We start from the raw sequence: 27594 nt of genomic DNA on the forward strand, positions 1-27594 counted from the left end.
CTCGGATGGCTGAGATACTCGTCTACATCGCTGGACAGAAAGGCACCTCAGGTAAGTTATAGGGGGGGCTGCTGCACACAGAAGGCTTTCTATTCTTAATGCATAGTATGCATTAAGATAAAAAACCCTCTGCCTTTACAACTACTTTAAGACTGCGCACCCACAAAATGGCAAACTACAATAATAATTGTCAATAGCAAACAATTTAAAGCGTTTGTAAAGGCAATTTTTTATTTTAAATAGCAAACATATTATACTTACCTGCCCTGTGCAATTGTTTTGCACAGGGCAGCCCCGATCCTCCCCTTTTCGGGTCCCCAGTTGGCGCTCTTGGCTCCTTAGCCCACAGCAAGCTGCCCGACACACAGAGCGCAGCTTGGCCCTGTCCCCCACTCCCTCCTCACTGGCTGTGATTGACAGCAGCGGGAGCCACAGGCTCAGCCAACGAGGACGGAGAGACCTGGGAGAGCTCCTGTTCTCATGCACATCGCTGGATCGGGCTCAGGTGAGTATAAGGGGGTAGGGGTTGGGGGAGCTGCACGCTGAAGGTTTTTTACCTTCATGCATTCAGTGCATGAAGGTAAAAAAGCTTCAGCCTTTACAACCACTTTAACTGCTTGCCACCCACCCACAGTAGATCTACTGCTGGTGAGTGGCACAGGTAGGCCAGACAACATACTGGTATGTCGCCAGTTTGCTTCTGGTTTTTTTTGTTTGCCAAGGACATATAAAAAAATCAATTTGGCCTAAACTTATGAACAAACTCAATTTGAGGGGTTTACAAACCTATAGACGACCACCATATGCTTTATAAAAACAGAAGGAGAGGAAAGCAAAGCGCCAAGCAGATTCTTGGTGTAGTATTTAAAGAGGCTTAAAGTGACACTAAGCAATATCCTTATGCTCTAAAAAAATATATCCACATTAACTGCCTAAAGCCAGTCATAGATAGATTGTGGACTATCGGTCATATCTGCAGGAACCAGACAGGATTTGAACCATCTATGGGCAGGCTGATTGTACCCAAGTCGATTTATAAATTGATGGTTTTGACAAAGCACGTTTAACGTGTGAAATGTGTCAACCTTCCCTGTCGATATGCCAATTGTGCCATGTTTTTATTGATGTTTTTTCAATAAAAGTTTGTATGCATCATATGGGCGTGCAGTCCAATCCTTTTCATATGTGTCTGCAGCAGTGACAAAGCGTACACCCAATACTACAGACTTGGAAGGAGACACCACAGCTGTGTTTATTCACCTGGAGCAGCAGGACTTTTTCTGATCCATCCATCGACTTGGGTACAATCAGCATTTCGGACTTTTAGCATGCGATTATTGCCAGTGGCTATAGCCGCTAGCAATAATCACGGTGATCTCCTGGCAGGAACAGCTCCCCGCAACCCACCCGCGCCAGGAGAATACAATAACACAATAACTCCACGGGAGGCATTCCCCCATCAACACAGACTGTCTTGATAGTGAAATCAAGCGGTTTTCTTTCCTTCCACCCATGGTTTTAGGAAAGAAAAAAAAAAAAAAATAAATCGCATAATCAATGGCCTGCCTAATGGTCCTGTAATCTATTTTTAATAAACATTTCTGCCTAGTTGTAATGTCTTCCAGTAACTCCAGAATTTCTCCTTTGTCCCTCATTTCTGTTTGTTTGGAATGAGCAATGCACAGTTATGGACACAGCCACCTTCTAATAGGAAATCAGAGCAAAGCAGCAAAAAGAAAAGGAATTTGGAGGCGGTTGAGAGCAATAAAGGGTACATTTTTGATTTAAGAATACATGCTAGAAAAGATGTTTTTTTTTTTTTTATTAAAACAGAGTTTGTTACTTTAAGTATAGTGAGGTTAAAAAGCCTGATAGAAATAACACCTGCTCCACCCTTTGGGGCATCAGGAAGTGCAGTCTAATGCCAACATACTCATACCATTTTATTACCATCTAACAATCATAGTGACACCAATGAATTTAGTCGTAGTCGATTTTCATCAGTCCAAAGGTGTACTCACAGACGTTCTAGGTAAATACAAAATCTGACAAGAAAGATGAAAAATATCCTGTAACCACTTGTAATATAGTGCTTTGCCCCCCTAATCTCAGAACCATGAATGTATGGTAAAATGATATAGAAATACATTACCATTGTTGTATTGTAATGTTATTATCCCACTTCTAAATGAGACTCAGAAATGGAGTGCTATTGTTTTCTACGTGTCATTATAGCTGCCTGCATTTATCCATAAGGAATAATGTGGGTAACTCCACATAGTGTGAACAAGCCCTTGTTATATCAGTGAATACCATACAAATGCAAAATCAAAAAGTCCCAAAATAGAATTCCTGAGGTATTATTGTCACGTGAATCTTTAACCATCCACCAAAGTGATACACTCCAAATACAAGTGTCCTCTGTAAAGATCTTTCACTACCACAAAGACACATTCACCAAATCTGTTGGACAACAAGGCCTCATGCACACTGGGTGTTTTAAACTCCGTTTCTAGAGGCATCTTGCGTTTTTTTTTCTGCCTCTAAACACCCCTCAATTGTTAGCCTATGTGTCCATACATACAGAGACATTTACAGGCAGAAAAAAAAACCCCAAAAAAATTTACTGCAAGCACGCTCAGGAGCAGCAGCATTTTGGAAGAAGAAAAAAAATATCTGAAGCGCCTAAACGAATCTAAAAAACACTTAACCGCGTTAGTTGTTTGAGCATTCATTTGTTTCAATGGCCAGAATAAAATTATATTTTGACCAGTGAAATAATAAAGCACCCAAGTGCTTGACGCGTTTAACCCCTTATTGCTGGCGCCACCCTGCCCTTTAGGGGTTTCTGATGGTGGGAGTCGGGGTTTATGATCATGTGATCACCATGGTTGGCTGTCACAGCAGTCACATGATTGGAAAGCTCCCGATCACAAGTAGCATGAAATTATCCAAAATGGTATGCTGACACCTTAAGAGTTCCCTTCACTGGAACTAAGGGGCCAAGCCTAACCCCTGAAAAACAACCCCACACCATAATCCTCACTACTCTAAATGATTTGGACCAGTGCACAAAGCAAGGTCCATAAAAAGACATGGACGAGCGATCTTGGGGTGGAGGAACTTGACTGGCCTGCACAGTAGAGAGTCCTGACCTCAACCCGACAAAACACCTTTGGGATGAATTAGAGCAGAGACAGCGAGCCAGGCCTTCTCATCCAACACCAGTGACTGACCTCACAAACGTGCTTCTCGAATAATGGTCAAACATTCCCATAGACACTCACCAAAACCTTGTGGACAGCCTTCCCAGAAGAGTTTAAGCTGTTATAGCTGCAAAGGGAGGGCCAACACAATATTAAACCCTACAGACTAAGACTGGGATGCCATTAAAGTTCATGTGCATGTAAAGGCAGATGTCCCAATACTTTTAACAATATAGTGTATGCGGCCGCTCTGCGTCAAGGCCCACCCGCCGAGAGGCTGAATATTTGCATACTGTCAGCGTGAACAGGTTAAAGGCGTTTGCAATAACCTGGCTTCGGGGCACGTCTTTGACGCTGCTTTTCTTCTGCCAGGAGAAAGGCATTTAGAAGAGCTGGACAAACCCAGTATTCAGTATGCATGAGGCCTTGAGGTCTGATAAGTGATGCCAAAGCAAAAATGGCTCAGTTGTAAAACCTTTCAACAAGGCAGAAAGCTATGCAATAAATAAATGAAAAAAAAAAAAAAAAAAGAAGAAGAGGCACCTAATAATGTGTTACGGCTTTTATTTATAAAAACATCAAAGACCACTGATCGATCAGTTCTTGGTCTTCAGTGAGCAGGTGGCTGACAGTCACGGGCTTACTGCTCTGCCCCTCCAGCTGTCGGTTCAGGCATTTGGGTGGATCCCAATATTAAAGAGCCTGGGCCGGCTGAGTGACGTTTGCCAAAAGCAGACTTTATCCCCCTGTCGGCGGAATACTTCATTCTGCACTCCTGTAATCCCCAGAAGTAGGGCCAAAAGAGCTTTTATCGTAAGTGGAAAGAATGTGTTTTTATTATAGTATGGTAGGGGAAACTTTCATATAGACATCCCTACACAAGGCATTCCTGAACAAAGTGATATTTTTTTTTAAATAAAATATGTTATACTAATCAGCCCAAAGTTTTTTCACAGAGCAGCCCCAACCCTCCTCCTCTGGGGTCTCCCTCTGGCGATCTTGGCTCCACCATCCCTGCTGAGTGTCCCTTTAGCAAGCTGCTTGCTATGGGGACACTCGTGAGGGCTTGCTCCCGAGCCGGCACTTTGTGTCCATAGATACACAGAGCACATCTTTGCCCTGGCCCCCCATTCCCTCCTCACTGGCTGTGATTGGCTACCGCTGCTGTGTCTGAGCCAATGAGAAGGGAGAGAGAAGAGACAGCCACTGCTCTTGTGCACAACGCTGGATCAAGATCAGGCTCAGGTAAGTATAAAGGGGGGCTGGGGAGCTAAATAAAGATGTTTAACCACTTTAAGTACATGAACCATCTACATACCATACTCTTCCACTATACTGCAGCTGGGCACTAAAATAACTCCCTATTTGCTAATACAATTGTACCTTACTTGAATATAGTATCATAATTGCCTACTGATATTACATTACTATATTAGTTATAATTCTTCTGAGTAATTCTTCCCAGACAGTTTTCCCAGGGTCTGGTGTGGTAACTTTATCTAGAGAGGACTCCCACGGTGTCAAGAATGTGACATCCTTATCTAGAGACCTCTTACACAGAATACATAACAGAAACCATTTGAAGCTTCAGCATTCTTATTCTCATCTCATAAAGAGTTCCTGTATGGCTACAGGTAAAAATGGAGCAGTGGAATAATTGGGTATATACCCGCATTGAAGCACCATTTTTTACAGTGGCAACTAGTAGCCCATGTGACTGAATTATAACCTAAAAGTTTTTGGTATGTAGTGATTAAACATGAGGCTCAAATATTTATCCTTGACATATTTCTGCAAACTTGTACAAATCCTTGGTGGTACCCCTCCAAACAATACATCATCGATATACCTACCGAACCACACCAGGCCTGCATACTATCCTAATGGGGCTGCCAGAGTTGTTTTTACACATATGGGAGGTCCTTCTTACTTTGTAGTGCTTCATAATGGATGGGATTTGTAATACAAGTCTATGAGTTGGCCAATGCAATCCCTATGGGACATATATCGTACCTCAGCAGCTGTCAGGAAAGAAACCGCAACTGCACTGAGCCAGTGATTGCTCCCAATGACTAATCTACAAATCACAATTTTCAAATTACCAGAACAAAAACACGGAAGATTAAAGTGGTTCTAAAAGTTCAAGGCTTTTTTACCTTCGTGCATTTTATGCGCGAAGGTAAAAAAAAAAAAAAAAACCTTCTGTGTGCAGCAGCACCCCTAATACTTACCTGAATCCCATCTCGATCCAGTGATATGCACAAGAGCCTCGGCTTTCCAGGGACTCTCCCTCGTCATTGGCTGAGCCAATTACAGGCAGTAAGCCAGTGAGAAGAGGGGGCGGGGCTGACCTGTGGGCTCTGTTTTGGGAGCGAGCCTGCTTGGGTGCCCCCACAGCAAGCTTTTTGCTTTAAAGGCACTTGGCAGGAGGGAGGGGCCAGGAGCGCCAGCTGGGGACCTGAGAAAAGGAGGATCAGGGCTGCTTTGTGCACAGCTAAGTAGTACACCGCTGCACAGCTAAGTAGTATTTTTTTTTTTTAATAACAAACAAGACTTTAAAAATGTGAAAGGGATATTAAAAATTACTTGTAAAACAGGAAAAGTAACAACTTTAATTTAATGCAGGCCCCTACCTATCATTCTTTCCTACCTTAGTCTCTCCTTTTGCCAATGGGAGTACAGGATTGTCAGAGAAGTTTTTCCCTGCCACCATGCAACAGCTCGGCATACCTGAGCAGCTAGGTAAAAGAGAGTGCCCTTTCCCAATAAATCTGAACTACTTGGCAGGTTTCTTCGATTCACCAAGGCCCCTCTTGTGTGAATTTTTTTTTAGCTAGTTTAAAGTTTAATTAACCACCTCCCACCCGGCCATTGTACATATACGGCCGGGTGGGAGTCTCGTCCTTCTGAATGGACGTTCCGGAACGTCCTTCAGAAGGAGCGAGATCGCGCCGCCGCGTGCACGCGCAGCGGCGCGATCTCGATGTGCCTGTGTCCCTCGGACACAGCGCAACAAGATGCGTCAGGAGGGCCCTGTGATTGGCCCTCCTGATCACATGACGGCTGTGTGGGGACACTAGTTCTGGCGAATTCCCTAATTTTCAGGGCTTTGCTCTCACTTCCTGTTTGGTTATAGGACAGGAAGTGGAGAGAAATCCCTACAATGGGACAAAGATGGTGAAAAAAAATCTGACAGGGGTTATAACCCTCCCTTACTCTGGATGGTGCAGAAAAGTACTTACCTAATCCTTCACTTCTTCAGGTTCCTCCATGCTGCTAGACTGGTCCTTGCAACTCTTCTCTCTTATGTTCTGGGGAGCTAATGTCTTGATGCCATCAAGATTGATGCAGGGTCTATAGCCCTGCAGTGGTCGTGAGGACACCTAGGGACAGTGCAATACTGGAGCATGAGGGAGCACTGTCTGTTGGGGAAGCAGAGGATCAGGTAAATACAAATGTCTTGCCCTTCCTCCTGATTAAACCCTTGCAGTGCAGGTGCAGCCCCACAGGAAGGGAGAATTTTATGGTTTCTCAGAGTTCAGCTTTCTGCAATTTCTGGGAAAGTTTCGCTATGTGTACGAAAGCACATTCTATGAAATGGTATTTCAGACTGACCTAATGATATTCTAAAAATATAATAGCTATCCAGCATTAGTCATCTTCTCATAAAGAAGCATGATTTAAAACTATTTTAGGAATGTGCAAGAAATGTATAAGTAAAATACCAATATTATACCCCTAAACGTTTCATTTTTTCTCCATATATGCCCCCTTGTGGTGTATCAGGGCAGTACTGTCATACACGATTAGATGTAATAAACAGGGCTGCAGTGCAGACAGGCACAGTATGAAGTAACCATCAATGACATCCAAGGTTTAAAGCAATAAAACTAACAAAGCCTGCAATCTGACAAATGATATGGCTTCAAAAGAATGTAAAAAAAAAAAAAAAAAAAAGTACCCAAAAAGGCCAAATGTAATGAACTTACAGTACCTTGCGAAAGTATTCGGCCCCCTTGAACTTTGTGACCTTTTGCCACATTTCAGGCTTCAAACAAAGATATAAAACTGTAATTTTTTGTGAAGAATCAACAACAAGTTGGACACAATCATGAAGTGGAACGAAATTTATTGGATATTTCAAACTTTGTTAAAAAATAAAAAACTGAAAAAATGGCCGTGCAAAATTATTCAGCCCCTTTACTTTCAGTGCAGCAAACTCTCTCCATAAGTTCAGTGAGGATCTCTGAATGATCCCATGTTGACCTAAATGATTAATGATGATAAATAGAATCCCCCTGTGTGGAATCAAGTCTCCGTATAAATGCACCTGCACTGTGATAGTCTCTGAGGTCCGTTTAAAGAGCAGAGAGCATTATGAAGAACAAGGAACACACCAGGCAGGTCCGAGATACTGTTGTGGAGAAGTTTAAAGCCGGATTTGGATACAAAAAGATTTCCCAAGCTTTAAACATCCCAAGGAGCACTGTGCAAGCGATAATATTGAAATGGAAGGAGTATCAGACCACTGCAAATCTACGAAGACCTGGGCGTCCCTCTAAACTTTCAGCTCATACAAGGAGAAGACTGATCAGAGATGCAGCCAAGAGACACATGATCACTCTGGATGAACTGCAGAGATCTACAGCTGAGGTGGGAGACTCTGTCCATAGGACAACAATCAGTCGTATACTGCACAAATCTGGCCTTTATGGAAGAGTGGCAAGAAGAAAGCCATTTCTTAAAGATATCCATAAAAAGTGTTGTTTAAAGTTTGCCACAAGCCACCTGGGAGACACACCAAACATGTGGAAGAAGGTGCTCTGGTCAGATGAAACCAAAATCAAACTTTTTGGCAACAATGCAAAACGGTATGTTTGGCGTAAAAGCAACACAGCTCATCACCCTGAACACACCATCCCCACTGTCAAACATGGTGGTGGCAGCATCATGGTTTGGGCCTGCTTTTCTTCAGCAGGGACACTGAAGATGGTTAAAATTGATGGGAAGATGGATGGAGCCAAATACAGGACCATTCTGGAAGAAAACCTGATGGAGTCTGCAAAAGACCTGAGACTGGGACGGAGATTTGACAATGATAAAAAACAAAGCAAAATCTACAATGGAATGGTTCACAAATAAACATATCCAGGTGTTAGAATGGCCAAGTCAAAGTCCAGACCTGAACCCAATCGAGAATCTGTGGAAAGAACTGAAAACTGCTGTTCACAAATGCTCTCCATCCAACCTCACTGAGCTTGAGCTGTTTTGCAAGGAGGAATGGGCAAAAATTTCAGTCTCTCGATGTGCAAAACTGATAGAGACATACCCCAAGCGACTTACAGCTGTAATCGCAGCAAAAGGTGGCGCTACAAAGTATTAAATTAAGGGGGCTGAATAATTTTGCACGCCCAATTTTTCAGTTTTTTATTTGTTAAAAAAGTTTGAAATATCCAATAAATTTCGTTCCACTTCATGATTGTGCCCCACTTGTTGTTGGTTCTTCACAAAAAATTACAGTTTTAGATCTTTATGTTTGAAGCCTGAAATGTGGCAAAAGGTCGCAAAGTTCAAGGGGGCCGAATACTTTCGCAAGGCACTGTAACAGCAAGAAATGAAAGTCCCCAACTATTGGTTCACACTAGCCACTTCAGCTCCAGAAGATTTATCCCCCTTCATGACCAGGCCATTTTTTGCGATATGGCACTGTTACTTTAACTGACAATTACGCTGTCATGCAACCCTGTACCCAAACAAACTTTATGTCCATTTTTCCCCCACACATAGAGCTTTCTTTTGGTGGTATTTGATAACCACTGTGTTTATTTTCTGAGCTCAAAAAAAAAAGTTTTTTTTTTTTTAGTTAAAAAAAAAAAATTATATACAGTATCTCACAAAAGTGAGTACACCCCTCACATTTTTGTAAATATTTTATTATATCTTTTCATGTGACAACACTGAAGAAATGACACTTTGCTACAATGTAAAGTAGTGAGTGTACAGATTGTATAACAATGTAAATTTGCTGTCCCCTTAAAATAGCTCAACACACAGTCATTAATGTCAAAACCGCTGGCAACAAAAGTGAGTACACCCCTAAGTGAAAATGTCCAAATTGGGCCCAAAGTGTCAATATTGTGTGGCCACTATTATTTTCCAGCACTGCCTTAACCCTCTTGGGCATGGAGTTCACCAAAGCTTCACAGGTTGCCACTGGACTCCTCTTCCATTTCTCTGTGACAACATCACGGAGCTGGTCGATCTTGGAGACCTTGTGCTCCTCCACCTTCTGTTTGAGGATGCCCCACAGATGCTCAATAGGGTTTAGGTCTGGAGACATGCTTGGCCAGTCCATCACCTTTACCCTCAGCTTCTTTAGCAAGGCAGTGGTTGTCTTGGAGGTGTGTTTTGGGTCGTTATGTTGGAATACTGCCCTGCAGTCCAGTCTCTGAAGGGAGGGGATCATGCTCTGCTTCAGTATGTCACAGTACATGTTGGCATTCATGGTTCCCTCAATGAACTGTAGCTCCCGGTGTCGGCAGCACTCATCCAGCCCCAGACCATGACACTCCCACCACCATGCTTGGCTGTAGGCAAGACACACTTGTCTTTGTACTCCTCACCTGGTTGCTGCCACACATGCTTGACACCATCTGAACCAAATAAGTTTATCTTGGTCTCATCAGACCACAGGACTTGGTTCCAGTAATCCATGTCCTTAGCTTGAACTACATTTCCCATGATTCTCAACTACATTGCAGAGTGCATGAGCATCATGGAAAATGTAGTTCCAAAACATCTGGGGTGTCAAGGTTCGCCATCAGTGATCTAGGGCTATCACAGGTTTAAATTTGTGCCTAGTCAGTGTTTTAGTGTAAACAGTGTGGTACTTTCACTAAGGCAAAGAAAATCCATTACAGGACAGGACAGAGCTCTGTCTTGTTAACATAAAATACGTAATTTACGTAAATTCCAGACAATCGGATGTGGATCAGCCAATGGATGAACTCCGGCACCCGCTGATCGACATCTGCTGTGTTTAATCACAGCATGGCCAGGTTGCCGGCAGCACGCGCCCCCTACCCAGAATTGCCAGATCACGTACCTAGTACATAATCTGGCACAGCAAAGCCACACTATATCTATGTTAAAGGGTCAGCAAGCGGCTAGTCTGCATTGTGTTTTATCATGCAGGCAGCTGTGATCGTGAGCTCCAGCAGGGAACGAAGTGCATCACACGGCTTCCTTTTCTAACTTTATTAGAAGTCTCAGCAACATTTTTAATTCATGTCTTCACACAGAAGGGCAGCGTGTTGTGCTGCAGTGCGTTGACATGTGGTACAATCAAGTGAACATACTGCATTTTTATGCACAGCACTGCAAATCACACCAGCATCATGGTGTGAATGGACCACATGGAAAACAACAGTTTTTTAGGTGTCCTAGGGTTGACCCGTGTTCATCTAGTATGGAAAAACACAGATCATCACACAGTGTGACCAATCTCTTAATCAGGCCATTATAAACTAAATGTAGATGTGCAATTCTTAAACTACAAATGACTGTGGACCAACCCCCTCTATTTTCTATGGTGAGACTTGCCCAGGATACCTTGCCAAAAAAGGTGGCAGCGTTGTAAGTCTGGTAACTTCCTGCACATTTTCACTGGCAAGTTGTACACTTGCAGAGCACTTGAAGCACAAGTTCTAGTTGATGCTTTTCCAATTTGTAGCAAATTAGAGTGGCAAGTCTCTATCAAGAGCAAAGTTGCAGTGGTGAGGCTACAGCTAGAGCTCTTCAAGTCTCCAGCACGAAAATTTTGCCACAGTGACCCCTGTGGTGGGATGACTATTGCACAACATAACTAAACTGAACAGAACTTGCAGAATGTTTGCAAAGAAAGCTGATCTGGGGTCATGCAATGCAGACTTGTTGCAATTGTGTAACAAACTTTTGAAGCCCAGCAAGTCTAGCAATAGCTTGGCAAGTCATTTTCGAACTTGCAGCACAATTGCTTCCTATCTGGGTGGTAGCCTCATTGTTGTACATTGCATTCTCCCTTCACCTATTTTGGAAATACCATTTGCTGGAATTACGTCAGTGGTAAATTCTTACATCCAAAAATGCAGGGTCAAGGAAGGAAAGCGTGGCCTGTAACCATACTTAAAATATACCTATCACTACTCCAATTTAAAAAAACAAATGTCCTACCAATAAGTTGTCACAGATCCCACTGTAAATCTTCCCCAAAGTATTGGCATCAAGGGGAGCAAGGAGGAAGATATCTGCCCACCGTCGCAACTCAATATGAAGAACGGGGTCAGATCGCTGCGTCCACATCTGCATGTAAGATAAAAAAAATGGGGGACAAAAGGGTCAGTGTTAACCACTGAAACAAAAAAAAAATCAATAATTATGAACCCTGTTATGTAGAACACTAAAGCTGTATCTAAACCAAAACCAAAGGGGATGACTCCTTACATGAGATGGCTGCATTAGTTTTTGTTTTGTTCTGGCTTTTTTTTTTCACTAATTTTAACTAGTCAGCCAGTGAGAAGTTGCACTCACTCACTCCACTTTATTTAAGGGGCAACCTTGCTTGTTACCCTAGATTGAACTTCAAACATGTCTTCCTCTCCTCAGCTCCTTCACCAAAGTGAAAGAGAGATCAGTAGTTTACAGAGGGGAAAAAGGTATAGTGTGTATTGGCAGTTAAGGTAGTTATGCTTTAGTTTACTTCACAGAAGTCCCAAGGACACTTCGTTTCTGATCAACAGGTATTTTTTTTACTTCATGACAAGGTTCTAAGCTTAAAAAGGAATATAAAAAAAACACCACAAAATAAAAAAAAGTAACCACCATATACAGTATAATATCTGGTAAGACACAATATATAAAATGCTTGCTCATAGGTGTGGTTAGCCTTTAGCTGGAACAGAAAAAAAAAAAACATTAGTGACATGTCTTAGGACTCATTCACATCACTGCGGTGTATTAACTCCCATGTAAATAATGTATGGTGCATTGGGTGATGACAAAGACCAAGTATTCTGCAGAGTGTGCCTCCTTTTTTGTGTTTTTTTTACCCTTTTTGTCTGAGTATAAATCTAGGTTTTTCCCAAGCATGTTTAAATCCATTTATTGCTGACCGACTGACCTGCTCTGCTGAAACTCTGTTCCTCCCTTTCTCTGCCTAATGCAAGACTGTACATATTAGCATCCTGCAGTGTTTCCTGAGGTGTTTTATCTCACAGATCTCTCCATTTTAGCTGCCTGTCTCTGGCCCCCTTTTAACTTAATTTTTGTAAGCGAGGTCCCCAAAACTAGACACAGTATTCTAAATAGGGTTCAACTCAAGTTCAATATAGGGGAATCACCTTCCTCCTGCTGGTGGTCCCTCTATATAAAGATCTATATAGGAAAATCAGGACCTCCTTACTCCTGCTGTTGGTCCCTCTATTTCAAGATCTATATAGGGTATCAGAACCTCCTTCCTCCTGCTGGTGGTCCCTCTATATAAAAATCTATATAGGGGAATCAGGACCTCCTTCCTCCCGCTGGTGGTCCCTCTATATAAAGATCTATATAGGGAATCAGGACCTCCTTCCTCCCGCTGGTGGTCCCTCTATATAAAGATCTATATAGGGAATCAGGACTGCCTTCCTCCTGCTGGTTGACCTTCTATATATAGATCTATATAGGGGAATCAGGACCTCCTTCCTCCTGCCAGTGGTCCCTCTATATAAAGATCTATATAGGGAATCAGGACCTCCTTCCTCCTGCTGGTTGTCCTTCTATATAAAGATCTATATAGGGGAATCAGGACCTCCTTCCTCCCGCTGGTGGTTCCTCTATATAAAGATCTATATAGGGTATCAGGACTGCCTTCCTCCTGCTGATGATGCCTCCAGTAATACAGTATACCCAAGAATTCTGTTTGATTTCCCCATTGCCAGAACACATTGTTTGCTCATTTTGCAAAATAAAAAATTTAAGCACCCCTAAATCTTTTTCATAGAAACATAGATAAAGTGATGGCAGAAAAAGACCGAGTAGTCCATCAAGCCCATTTTTTTTTTGTTTTGTTTTTCTCGTTAAATTTGTCTGACTATAGATCTAGGTTTGTCCCAAGCAGGTTTGAAAATACTAAGATTAGTTTTGAACTTTCCTCCAGTTAGTTTAAAGTTTTATCCCAGTGTTCTTCATTTTGGTTTCATATTGAAAAAAACTGCCCTCCTGAATCGGATTCACCACTTGGATGTATTTCAGTTTCTACGGCTTTGACCAATCTTTCAGCAATGCCAAATCATTTTCCATGTTAGAGACCTCCAAGAATATCAACCCTATTGCAGAACTGTAATCAATAAAAGATATTCAGAATCTTGCCCACCAACCATTTAGTTTTATCACCTACAGACAGATTAAATAGAACAGAACAGGGCCTTATGGTATACTAGTGGCTAGTTTCTGTTCCAAATGAACCCCGCTTCCATTACCATTACTATTCCTGGCTGCACTATAATGCATATCCAACACTAAGGTGGGTTGGGTGCACAGCATTGCTCAAAAGCATGTAACATGCATTGATGAACATTGTAGTAAACCATGCCTTACTGCAACACAATAGTGTAAATGGGACCTTAGGCATAAGTAGAGTGTTCTCGCTTTTTTCCCTCCCAGGGCGCCTCTTGGTCTTTTCATTTTAGGCTATTTAAACACTACACAAAATTGTAAATATTTCAGTATTACATTTTAGTTCACAAATATACAGTTACACAATGTTTCTGGTTTCTTCTGAATACCATTACCTATTGTTCCATCTTGTAAAATGTTTTCATACATTCAGGAGTGATACGAGACCACCTCCTGTTTGAACCATGAAAAGCATGCAGCGTCAGGACCACATGCTTAGGACGCAGTTGTAGCGTGGATTTCATTCTGTGGTGGTACTGCCTGTCAAATGTGACATGGGGTATAATTTTTGCCAGGGGCATGTGTATAACCCCAACTGACTGCCATTGCAACTTAAGGGGGACAGTAAACTGCAACTCCACCAGCTAGCAGGGACCATTGATTTACTAAAACTGGTACAAAACCTGGTGCAGCTCTGCATAGAAACCAATCAGCTTCCAGGTTTTATTGTAAATATTAAATCAACAAGCTGAAGTTAGAAGTGGACTGGCTAACATGCACAGCTGCACCAGATTTTGCACTCTCCAGTTTTAATTAAAATCTAATTTTTACTATGTCAAAGTAATTTCAAAATACATTTTTAGTCTTTTTGAATCTGCAGATTTCATAAAAATATCTGGTGAACCTGCCATGAAGGCCCTTCATATACTGCTAAGGGATGACAACACTCTGTTCCTGTCTCTAAGTGTCCCTGTCTCTAAAGTGACGATTTGTTGTCACATGTGCTCCCAATGGAGTCAATAGGTGGCCACAATGATGCACATTGCGCAGTAATGTACTACTATCATCACCTGCCTGCTCCAAGCAATGACATGAAGCTGCCACTGGAGCAAGTGGATATCGGCAGTGCAGAGATGAAAAAAATTAAGACAAATTTAAAACAAATGTAAACTGTTTACAATACACAGACGTTTAGTGAACTACAGGTCTAGTTCGGGCTTAGACCTACTTTAATGGCCTCTTGCTAGCACAGGTCTACCAGAAGCAAGGGGCACAAGCTCCCTGCATCCTGCTTCCTTTTCCAGTGAAAGGTAGATGAAAAACTGTACCTGGAGTTCATAAGAGTTGCCCAGACATTGTTTAGAAGAGTATTCGCCAACATACAACAAATATCATTAAAATATGACAAATTCATGTACAGGTCTGAAACATGTACATGAATTTGTTGCAAAGCCTGCATTGTGCACCGGTCTGAAGTATGCTGTGCTGTTGAGCTGCACTGGTTGTTAGGGTGCTGGTGGCCTTGGGGCAGCCAGCATCCTAGCAACCAATGATGTTGTGAAGCTGAGCCTAACTGATTGCAAGGATACCAGTGGCCTAAGGACAGTTGGAAACCCAGCAACTAATGATTTTGTAAGGCTGAACGTCATTGGCTACTAGGATATCAACAGCCAGTGTCCTAGCAACCAACATCCTCATTCCCTCCACAAATTACTCCAAGATGACATCTGTCATTTACTGCGAGTTTCCCTTACTCCTAAGTGGCGGTATTTCTTGGATTTGTCACAGCCACTGCAACATAATGTAAAAGTGTCCCTATTAAGAACTATCTGAATTTGTTACCTGTGTCAGTAACAGCATTAGAACGGTCACACTGCTTTCTTGAGTTTGAGGCAGGACATTTTTAGACAACATTAATGCCAGAAAAGTATTGCATATGCTATCTCTACTAAATCACCCCCTCTGGTTACAAGCCTTAAGGAATTCATAGGAACAAAAATAAATTTACACATCTCACCTTCCACTCATCATCGTCACTGTAAATTGGTACAGATATTTCTTTCGCATTATAAAAGTGTTTTGCTTTTTCCGTAGTCACAACCTGCACTTGTACCTACAAAGAAGACATTCAGTTAGATAGAATATGATGTAGGACACTGAGAAAACAGCAACACAAAGTATGTCCAACTGTGTGTAAGCAAAACAACAAAGTAGTGCTTGGTGGAGATTATTATCGAATGTACAGCTATAATATAGGTGAATGTATTTCACATAGTGCAGGCTATGGAAACAATTGGTTATCTGGATTTTTCGTATGAATGCCTTCTTCTCCAAAACAGTACATACTGTTAAGGCAGACCTGTGGGGTGGTTCAAACATATTAACATGGCTCCTTTTCTGGGTTTCAGATGTCTCAAGGTGCCTGCCCATGGGTTCAGCTTCTTTGGAAAGTGAATTTTCATTTGTGGGGAGGAGAGATTTCATACAGTAAAATGTACCCACAGCTCACATGGTCACGGTTTAACTCCTCTTCTTCTTACCCTAAGTAAAAATGTTTTTTTTTTTGTTTTTTTTGTTTTTTCTATGCAACAGCAGGGTCAAAATGTACCCATAATTAAGTTTTTCCAACATCCTCATTGGCTGCTGCTTATTGTAGAAATTTTTCCTGCAGTGACTCCAGATGTCCCCCAGAGCAGTTACCTTCTGGTGCTGTGGGGATAACATTAGCACCTGCAAAAGTTAGGCAATGGTGCCATTTGCCTTCCCTTTCGTCCTTTCTTCCATTCACAAAACTCATACTCCTCTATCCCAAAATGAAAAGTGCTCTGATTAAAAAAGGCAGATCATGACATTCATTTCTCTGTCCTCCATTCACAGACCACTTTGCATTCTGGGAAAGAATAGCATGAGTTTTGTGAATGGGTAAGAAATGAAGAGGTCTTCTCCCTGGAAGGGTTTCCAGGGATCCTGGTGATAGTCCTCGGGTCAACTCTCCCGGAAAGGTTTTCAGGTATCCTGGTAACAATCCTGGAGTCCTCTCCCTGGGAGGGTTTCCTGAGATCCTGATTGTAGTTCCTGAGTCCTATACCTGTAATGGTTTCCAGGGATTCTGGTGACAGTCTTTGAGTTCTCTCCTTGCGGGGGGGTTACAGATATGCTAGTGTAAGTATTTAAGTCCTCCCATTGGGAGGGTTTCCAGGGATCCTCTCTCATGTTAGGGTACTGTACTGAGTCTAAGGATCACATTTGCAGTGTAATGGATTGCTACCTTCCTCAGGGGCGGGACAGCCATGTTGTATCATTTCTCAGAAGTTATTTGGTAAAGCCTTTCGGATAGTAATTTACCAAGAAAAGAATTGGAACAAGGAATGTTCTACCCCCCCCCCCCCCCATCTGGAAGTAATCTTTACTGTTGGTAGCAATATCGTCACAAAATATAACTCCCACTTACAGCCAGAGGTTCACCTCTGTGGGCGGATGCAATCTCTACTTAATTTCCTTATTTAAAAGTTGGCTGTGAATGGGAACCCCCATATTGGGGACCAAGGGTGGCTTTCGAATGATAAAAGGTGTATCTCTTCTTAAAACTGATACTGTCCCTGTATATTGTAACATGACAGATTTATTCATGTAGACTTGTAAACATTCTAAGAGGAATATAAAGGAAGGACAATCTGGATTTCCAGGAGAAAGCAGCTTGTGCAGTTCAGAGCTCAGATTCCCTACATAGCAACACAAAGACCCCACCTGGTGGCCACTTCCATCTACTGAAGTTTAATGCAGAAAATAAGCTTTTCAGTTCATTTTGCGAAAGTCATCATAAATGACATATTCGTTTTCTAAAACTTCTATATGATAGGAGATCTGACAGTTTTCACCATGTTATCATAATATTCCCACCACAGAGAGCTGCCTTAACTCATGAGACAGAAAGGGAACCCAGAGTTCCATATTACTGCTGTGACCACAGGAATGGCCTGACCACAACAATACAGTGATAATACAGTGATGTGTCCTCCCAGATTATGTAATTTTAGCTGGAAAGGGTGTTCGCTGAGGAGAGGAGGATGGAAATGACAGGTCTCTTCATAAGAACACGGATGAAATAATTAGAGGAAGAAATAAACAATTTAGCGCCTCCAAGGAATCTTGATGGACAGACAGACTGCTCGGCCCTCTGCTCTAATATGCTTCCTGTCATTTCTCTGCACTGCGCTCCTTTTCATCATCATCATCATCCTTTGTCATCTTCACACGCCAAGGGGTGAATCAGATTGAGCAGAACATGGATGTGAAGCTGATGAATCCGAGTATGGGGATGCAATCCAGAGTAGAGGGGCTGAGTCAACTCGGATCCCAGATGGAAAGAATAACAGTGCAACACTTTTTGAAAAGCATCCAAGAATCCAAAGTGATGAATAAAGTGGAGGAGATTGAGTCCCTGGTGATACAGATTATATCAGACGAGGTGGCAGGTTCTCTTTCCAATGACAGCCAGAGGATATTGGCAGCTCTGGGACAACTGGCAGACCAGTTCTTTAAACAGAATAGCAGCTCTGCTGACCCATTGTGTGTTTGGGGTTGGGTACCTCATGTCCCCAGCTGCTACTTGTTGATCTGATGTGTCCAGCAATGGTCATCTGCCAAGGACTGCGAGGATAGGAAGGGTCATCTGGTGGTCATCAACGAAGAGGCAGAGATAGGTATTCTAAAGACAATCTCGCGGTCCCTAGGGAGATCATGGATTGGTCTGAAGGAGGACTCTGCCTGGAAATGGGTGAATGGGACTTCTTATGACAAAACCTCCAAGTTCTGAAAGAACATGGATACAGATTATTGGCACAGCACAAGGATGTTTGATAGATATTGAACCTGGGAGGAGTGCAGGCAGCTAGTGGACGGAAATTACCTTAGAAAATCCCACTGTTCAAGTAGCTTCTCATACATGTGACCTGCACTGATGAACCCTAGAAAACACCTAAAATCTCCATCCACTCATCACTCCGCCTTCTGCACTACAGTGCCCTGACCTGAACCAATGAACCCTAGAGAATACCTGATATCTCCATTCACTCATCACTCCGCCTTCTGCACCACAGTGCCCTGACCTGCACTGATGAACCCTATTAAATTGCCAATATCTCCATACACTCATCACTATGCCTCCTGCTCTACAGTGCCCTGACATGCACTGATGAACCCTAGAAAACACCTGATATCTCCATCCGTTCATCACTCTGCCTTCTGCACTACAGTGTCCTGACCTGGACTGATGAACCCTAGAGAACACCTGATATCTCGGTCTACTCATTACTCTACCTCCTGTACTACAGTGTCCTGGCCTGCACTGATGAACCCTAGAAAAGTCCCAATATCTCTAATCACTTGTAGGCAGATGCTTCTTAAATGTTTGCATTTTCTTATGGTTTGCTAATGTTACTGTATTATGGTGATCATTAAGTCAGCAATAACGATTATGCAATCAGTCCACATACCACTGTGCCTCCAATATAAAATAAATGATTAAATAAAAATAAATAAAAAAGTTAAGAGGGGTGGGGAGCACTGCCAATGTGTCAGTCTCAACTCCTGAAATGCCCTAAGATCACTGCTCCAGGAGGGTATCCACACTCACTGCAGGGAAGATTTCTACACTAGGCAGCAGCCAGTGAAGACATAAGACACATTTCATTAGGCCCAGCTCACATATGTGCTTTGCACTTTGGATGAGTTGCATTTTAGGTGCGTTACCACCCAACCGTGCGCTTTGCTGAAAACGTATCAAAAAGGTACAATATGTAGGATTTATTTCAACATATCACACCTAAAAAGCACATAAAATTGCATTGGAGTGAACAAAGCCTTAGAAGTAAAATTATGCCCCTGGGCCTGCCAAGCCCAAAAATGTTACTAAATTCAGCTTTAATAAAAGTGAAGATGTTACATTTTTGTATACTAAAACCACCAACACAAAGTAACCTTGGGAGTGTAGTCTTCTGCTCTTGACTCGTGTAGAGCTGAAAGCTCTGTGTAACACGGTGATTGAGTGCTCTGCTGAATGTTCTTTGACATAGGAGAAGCAGTCTATAAAACTAGCCTATGAATTGCTCGATATTGAGTATAGGACCGTAAGCATTAGAGCTATATTGGCTGCAGGTACACAGCCTATTGTAATAAAAAGTACATAGGGTCCCAGATCCCTTTGGATCCTAATATTGCTAACTCTGGGTGAATAGAAGGAAAAAATATATAATTTTAATATTTTATTTATTTATTATTTTTTATTAAGACTATGGGTAATAGTATGAATAAACTTATTTGCCATTTAATGACGGAATGTGGGCTGTCAAGAGAAAATGGGGGATTAATTGGCTAAAGTAGCAAAAGCTTTAGGTTTAAAAACCACACAGCTGCAGCCTGAAATACCAATTGTAAAAATGATACAACAAGGGGATAAGACAGCTTTGACATTTCAAAGAAAATTGTTTAAGTGAAAATTCCAAATTGGGCCCAAAGTGTCAATATTTTGTGTGGACACCAATATTTTCCATAGCTGCTTTAACCCATCACGGAGCTGGTGGATGTTAGAGACCTTATGCTGCTCCACTTTCAGTTTAAGGATGCCCCACAGATGCTCAGTAGGATTTAGGTCTGGAGACATGCTTGGCCAGTCCATCACCTTTACCAGCAGCTTCTTTAGCAAGGCAGCTGTCGTCTTGGAGGCGTGTTTGGGGTCTTATCTATAATGTTGGAATACTGCCCTGCGGCCCAGTCTCTGAAGGGAGGGGGATCATGCTCTGCTTCAGTATGTTACAGTACATGTTGGCATTCATGGTACCCTCAATGAACTGTAGCTCCCCAGTGCGGGCAGCACTCATGCAGCCCCAGACCATGACACTCCCACTACCATGCTTGACTGTAAGAAAGACACACTTGTCTTTGTACTCCTCACCTGGTTGCCGCCACACACGCTTGACACCATCTGAACCAAATAAGTTCATCTTGGTTTCATCAGACCACAGGACATGGTTCCAGTAATCTATATCCTTAAGTCTGCTTGTCTTCAGCAAAACTGCAGGCTTTCTTGTGCATCATCTTTAGAAAAGGCTTCTTTCTGGGACGACAGCAATGCAGACCAATTTGATGCGGTGTGCGGCGTATGGTCTGAGCACTGACAAGCTGACCCCCCCACCTCTTCAACCTCTGCAGCAATGCTGGCAGCACTAATATGTCTATTTCCAAAAGACAACCTCAGGATAGGACGCTGAGCATGTGCACTCAACTCCTTTAGTTGACCATGGCGAGGCCTGATCTGTGTGAAACCTCTTAGACATTGGCATTCATGGTTCCCTCATTGAACTGTAGCTCCCCAGTGTCGGCAGCACTCATGCAGCCCCAGACCATGACACTCCCACCACCATGCTTGACTGTTTAGGACTTTCTTGTGCATCATCTTTAAAAGAGGCTTCTTTCTGGGATGACAGCCATGCAGACCAATTTGATACAATGTGCGGCATTTGGTCTGAGCACTGACAGGCTGACCCCGGCCCCCACCCCTTCAACCTCTGCACCAATGCTGGCAGAATTCATACGTATATTTTCCAAAGACAACCTCTGGATATGACGCTGAGTCAACTTCTTTGGCCAACCATGGAGGGGCCTGTTCTGAGTGGAACCTGTCGTGTTAAACTGCTGTATGGTCTTGGCCACTGTGCTACAGCACAGTTTCAGGGTCCTGGCAATCTTCTTATAGCCTAGGCTATTTTTATGTAGAGCAACAATTCTATTTTTTAGATCCTCAGAAAGCCATGAGGTGCCATGTTGAACTTCCAGTGGCCCGTATGAGAGAGCGAGAGCGATAACACCAAATTTAACACACCTGCTTCCCATTCACACCTGAGGCCTTGTAACACTAACAAGTCACATGACACCGGGGAGGGAAAATGGCTAATTGGGCCCCAATCGGACATTTGCACTTAGAAGTGTACTCACTTTTGTTGCCAGCGGGTTAGACATTAATGGCTGTGTGTTGAGTTATTTTGAGGGGACAGCAAATTTACACTGTTATACAAACTGCACACTCACTACTTTACACTGTAGCAAAGTGTAATTTCTGCAGTGTTGTCACATGAACAGATATAAAAATATTTACAAAAATATGGGGGGGGGGGGGTGTACTCACTTTTATGAGATACTGTAGGTCTGCATGGACTCTTAGCACTCCCTCTATGTCCAGAATAGATGCCCTAAAACTATATGCCCTAAAACTAATGGAAAAAGGGATTTGGTCACCGAGATCACCAAAGGCTGAAAAAGGTGAGACTTCTACAGGACAGTCTAGACGAAGGGACAGTTTGGGAAATATAATGGAACCAGTAACAGGAGAAATGTGGAAATATGAATCTCCAGGGGGAACCTTGGCCAGGTTCTTAAAGGTTCCTAACCATTCTCAGGTGTCGTAGCAAGACAGTGTCAATGTATGGAAATATATGAAGAGCATATCGTTATATAGTCAAAGAGTTCCCTTTTAATATGAAGATATATTTTAACAAAAGTTTTAGAATTCTGTTTGGTGATTCTATTTCGCAATATGGCTACGTGTCTTTGCGCAATATGTATTATTATGTGTCTGAACTGATATCCAGATGATATGAAATATTCTGCCAAGTTTAAGATAAAATTCTCGGAAAAGATATGTTTGTAAAAAGTCCCTTTTGCGTAAGATGTTAATCCCCTCACATAATCAATCTCCCCTAATGTCAGAATAACCTTTTACTTGACTCCATTAAGGGGTCGAGGTGACCATATGTGTTTTGAAACTATCTGTAAAAGAATGTATTGTGTAATATGTATTTGGGTTTATGCCCACCATAGACTTCAATGTAATCACTTTGTTATAAAAACGTGTAACCCACTGTAATAAGCATCGCAGTTCTCTTGTAACCACTGCGATCTCTCGTACGAGGTTCTATGCTCAGTAAACAGACAGAGATTAATGCAATCTGATTGGCATGGATGTCCTTTTATTTCAACACAACATTGGTGACCCCGAATCGTGTCTTCTTGACTGCATCTCCACCACCGGCTCTCATCCCGCACCAGGAGGGACGTCAGCAAAGAGGCCTCAGGTGAGAAAAACTTTATTTCTCATCTTTTTTTTTCAAATTATTTCTTTATTTCTTTAAGTTCAGTTACATATACATTGTATTGAATACATTCCAACTTTCACAATTACAAATTATACAATATTTAGTTCAACTCAAAAGAGCCATAACCTTCCTTTAAACATTCTATAGCCGAACATTCCAACTTTCACGATTACAAATTTCAAAATATTCAGTTCGACTCAAAAGTGACCAAAGTCTTCCTTAGGCATTCTATAACCGAACCCAAATCTCCCATTTCAATCCTTTTTCCTCTCTCCCCTCCTCCCCACCTCCAAAAAAAAAAAAAAAAAAAAAAAAAAAAAAACCAAAATCTCTTTTCTTTTCCCTTCCCCCTCCCTCTCAAATCTCCCCTCCCCTCTCTCCTCCTCTCCCGAACCTCTTCCTTATACTTATTTATCCATTATATCTAATTCTTTCTCTGTGTTTTAAAGTTGTCCTTCTCCTGAATTTACGTAATCTATCCATTGTTTCCATTTCTTCTCATATTTATCAGTTTGTTGGCGGGCGGAAGAGACCAAGCTTTCCAAGTTATTTATTTCCTCCACCTTCCTAAACCACGTAATTATATTAGGTGGCTCAGTCTCTTTCCACCTGAGAGGAATACATGTCCTGGCTGCATTTATTAAATGTGGTATAATAGATTTATTGTAATTTTGTATCGGTATGCTAGAGACGTGGAGCAGAAACAAAGCCGGTTCTTTGGGGATATAGCTTTTCGTAATTTTTTGTATTATCTTCAGAATCTGTTCCCAATACATTTCTAATTTAGGACATGCCCAGAATATATGAAGCATTGTGCCTCTCTCTGTCCCACATCTCCAGCATCGGTCTGTATTTGCTATAGAAATTTTATTCATTTTAACCGGAGTGTAATACCACCTGGAAAAAATTTTATAATTCATTTCTTGAATTCTAGCACACATTGAGGTAGCAAATACTGACTTAATTATTTGATTTTCTTGTTCTGGTGAGAAAGTAGTGCCCATTTCCCTTTCCCACTCCCTCAAGAAAGGGAATTTATGCTGTACCACTGATGTCATTAACAAGGAGTACATTTTGGATATAGTATGTTCCAGTATTCCATTTTGGGTGCATATTTTTTCATAGGGTGTTACCTCTTTATCTCCCTGAGGGGGGGCTTTCAATGTTCCCAGAAAGTGGCGTAACTGAAAAGCCCTCCATGAGTCTAGGCCGAAAAGGCCTGACCCATCTGTTAACTCATCTGTGGTCACCCATCCTGTGTCTGAGCGGAAATCAAGAATCTGAAAGATTCCCCTTTCTACTAAAGCCTTAAACTTCCTGTCTTGACACCCTGGCTCAAAGAGGGGGTTCCCCAGGACCGGGTATAGTAAGGAATTCTCCCGTATAAGATTGTCTTGTTTAAATATTTTTGCGCATATTTTAATCGTGTTTCCTATAACAGGGTGATTCTTAATAGCTGTTGGCAAGTTCTTATGACACCAGGGGGCTCTTTTCAGTGATACCTCACATTGTGCCTGCTCTATGTTTGGCCATAACTTATATTCTCTATGGCGACACCAATCAATCATTCTGCCTAATTGAACGGCATGATAATATCTCTTCATATTCGGAATCGCCAGCCCCCCATCTGTTTTGAATCTAAATAAATATTTCTTCCCTACCCTGGGGCGTTTTGATTTCCAAATAAAATCCATTATCATGGTTTCAATCTGGGACAAGTATCGAGGTGGAATGTGGATGGGAAGTGCCTGGAAAATATACAGAAATTTTGGTAAAACACTCATTTTAATTATATTGCACCTTCCCATCCATGAATACATTCCTCCTTTCCACTTTTGTAATAATGCATTTATGGATTTTAATAGGGGGATAAAATTCATCTTAAACAATTGTGAGATTTTTGAAGTAATTGACGTCCCTAGATATTTTAAAGCCGTCTTTGTCCAATTCAACTTAAAATTTGCCCTTAATTGTTGTTGAAGTGTCCCTGCTAGTTCTATTCCCATTGTTTCGGATTTAATAAAGTTTATCTTCATATTAGATTGAGTTCCGTACTTCCCTAATTCGGTTAATAAATTAGGAAGTGATATAACTGGCTTTGTAATCGAAAATAGAACGTCGTCGGCGTACGCTGATAGTTTATATTGGTCCTTCCCCACTATGATACCCGAAATGTCTGGGTTCATTCGGATTCTACACAGGAACGGTTCTAATGATAATACGAACAGGAGGGGGGACAGGGGACAACCCTGTCTCGTTCCGTTTGTGATTAAAAACTCTGTAGAAAGAATTCCATTTACTTTTACTTTTGCTGAGGGGGTTGAGTAACTTTGTTTTATCCATCTTAACATTTTTTCCCCTATTCCTATGTAACGAAGGACTACGAACATATACTCCCACCTTACCCTATCGAACGCTTTCTCTGCGTCGGTGTTAAGTAGAACGGTTGGTATTTTATTTTGGTGGATTATATGTAATAGATTCAGCAACTTGGTCGTATTGTCCCTCGCCTCACGGCTTGGGACAAATCCCACCTGATCCAGATGGATCAATTTCGTCAAATATTTCTTCAGTCTAACTGCTAGGATCTTTGTAAAAATTTTAAAATCCGTGTTCAACAGGGAAATTGGTCTGTAACTTTTACACGAGGTGGGGTCTTTCCCCTCCTTGGGGATTACCGAAATATGTGCATGTATAGTTTCTTTAGGGATTGTTTTCCCTGCCCCCCACGCATTAAACATATCTTTCATGAATTCTTTCAGGTATGGAATTAGTTTCTTATAATAGTGAATCGTAAACCCGTCAGGTCCCGGCGCCTTCCCAACTTTCGTATTTTTTATAGTCTCCATTATCTCTGTTAATGTAATTGGTGACTCAAGTATCTTACTCTCCTCTTCAGACAGCTGGGGCATTTGTGAGATTTGTACATACTCCTCCATTTGAGATTGTGGGGTTATGGGGGTTTTTAAATTATATAATGTTTCATAATATTTTTTGAATTCCTGAGTTATCTGTTTAGGGTATGTGAGTTTCTGTCCTGCATCCGTTACTAAATGTGGAATATAAGTCGTCAAGTTTTGATCTCTAAGTGATTTTGCTAATAACTTCCCACATTTGTCCCCTGATTCATATGTGATCCTTTTCGTTTTTTGAATTGCTGCTTTAACTCTAAAGGCTAGAAGTTCGTTGATGTCCCTTCTTATCTTCAGAAGTTCTGCCTTTCCCTCCTCTGACGGTGCATGTTTATGTTTCGCTTCTACTTTATTTAGCAGTTGGAGTAACTGTTCTAGTTGTTTAGTTCGTTGTTTTTTAATCCTAGCCCCATGCTTAATAAAAATACCTCTTATAACTGCTTTATGCGTTTCCCATATTATCCCTGGGTCTGAATCTACAATAGTATTGGTTAAAAAAAAGAATTCCATTTCTGATTCAACTTCTGTCATTGTCACCTGGTCTTGTAAAAGGTTTTCATTCAATCTCCACGTTGTTTCTCTCCTTTCTCTTTTGTCTGGTAAGTCGTAGGTTATTGTAATTGGGGCATGGTCTGACCAAGTTGCTGAGCCTATCACTATGTCTTTTATTGCATGTAGTTGATTATGCGGGATTAAAAAGTAATCTATGCGGGAATATTGTTGATGTAAAGAGGAATAGAATGAGTAATCTCTTTCTCTTGGGTGCATTATACGCCATGCGTCTATTAATTGTCCCTCCTGTAGTGTCTTAGCGAACTGCTTTCTTACTCTAGGCGGAATTGATGATATGCCCCTTGATGTGTCTTCTGAAGGGATCAAGGGTATATTCATATCCCCCCCTATTATTAAATGGCCCTCTCTGAAGTCATTAAGTGCATCCATGCTCCTCCTCAAGAAGCAATCCTGTTTTACATTTGGGACATACATGTTAACTAGTGTAACTATGGTCTCTCTTATAGTCCCTTTCACAAACAAATAGCGTCCATTTGGGTCGCTCATAATTTGGGTACATTTCCAAGGTATGTTCCTTGATAGAAGGATGGATACGCCCTTTGACTTTGCCTCCCAGTTGGTAGAGTGGTATACTATGGGGAAGGAATTCTTACCAAGCTTTGGACATTTATCCTCCCTGAAGTGTGTCTCCTGCACCATTGCAATATCTACCCTAGATCTATTCAGATCGTCCAGCAAGATTCTCCTTTTCTCTGGAGTGTTCAGGCCTTTTGCATTAATGGATAAAATTTTTATGTTTTCCATTGCTCAATAGGAGAGGAGTGGAAGAGAGAGAGAGGATAAAGGCAAAAAAAAAAAAAAAAAAAAAAAATTAAATTTATGGAGGGCAGGGGGGGAGAAGGGGAGATACCCTCTTGGCCTCTCAACTTTAGAGAGGTCGCTAAATAGCTTTACGCTGGGTAGCTCATCCAAACTATGTTGGTTCTATGAGCTAATTCCTAAATGGGGTTATGGTTGGATTGGATTAGAGAATACCACTCTCCCTTCCCTCTCCCAAACCCCGACACTGATCATTTCCATAATCTTCGGCATGTCTAAATTCATTCCTTTTTTCTGTCTACTTCTCCCGGCCTATTTTTCTCCCGACCTTCCTCTGTATCACAATAAAAGGAGGAGGGGGGAAATTGGAAATAAGCGTTACGTTGCGCCTATGCCCCCGGGGACAAAAAAAAAAAAAAAAAAGAGGAAAACAAAGCCCTTGATAGTAAAGAGAGAGAGAAATGGGAGCTACTAAGTTTAATATGAAAATGAAAGGGGTCTGTATGTTACCCCCAGTCTACTCCGTTCCCCTTTTCCCTAATATGATGTCCCCTTCATTCCATATACTGTTTCCGATACCTA

The 27594-nt window shown here is 41.8% G+C and overlaps 1 protein-coding gene across 1 annotated transcript in view; it reads right to left on the reverse strand.

Annotated features, from left to right (window-relative positions):
- Positions 1-27594, reverse strand: part of PPCDC (phosphopantothenoylcysteine decarboxylase) — a 138938-nt gene that overhangs the window by 51699 nt on the left and 59645 nt on the right. Inside the window, exons 3-4 of the mRNA XM_082256187.1 lie at positions 15637-15732; positions 11418-11546 (exon numbers count right to left, since the gene is read on the reverse strand). Of these exons, the coding sequence (XP_082112313.1) occupies positions 11418-11546; positions 15637-15732 (225 nt within the window). The remainder of the gene's footprint in view (positions 1-11417; positions 11547-15636; positions 15733-27594) is intronic.

Source organism: Pelophylax lessonae (genome assembly GCF_965119305.1).
Source record: "Pelophylax lessonae genome assembly, chromosome: 4".
Lineage (NCBI taxonomy): Eukaryota > Metazoa > Chordata > Amphibia > Anura > Ranidae > Pelophylax > Pelophylax lessonae.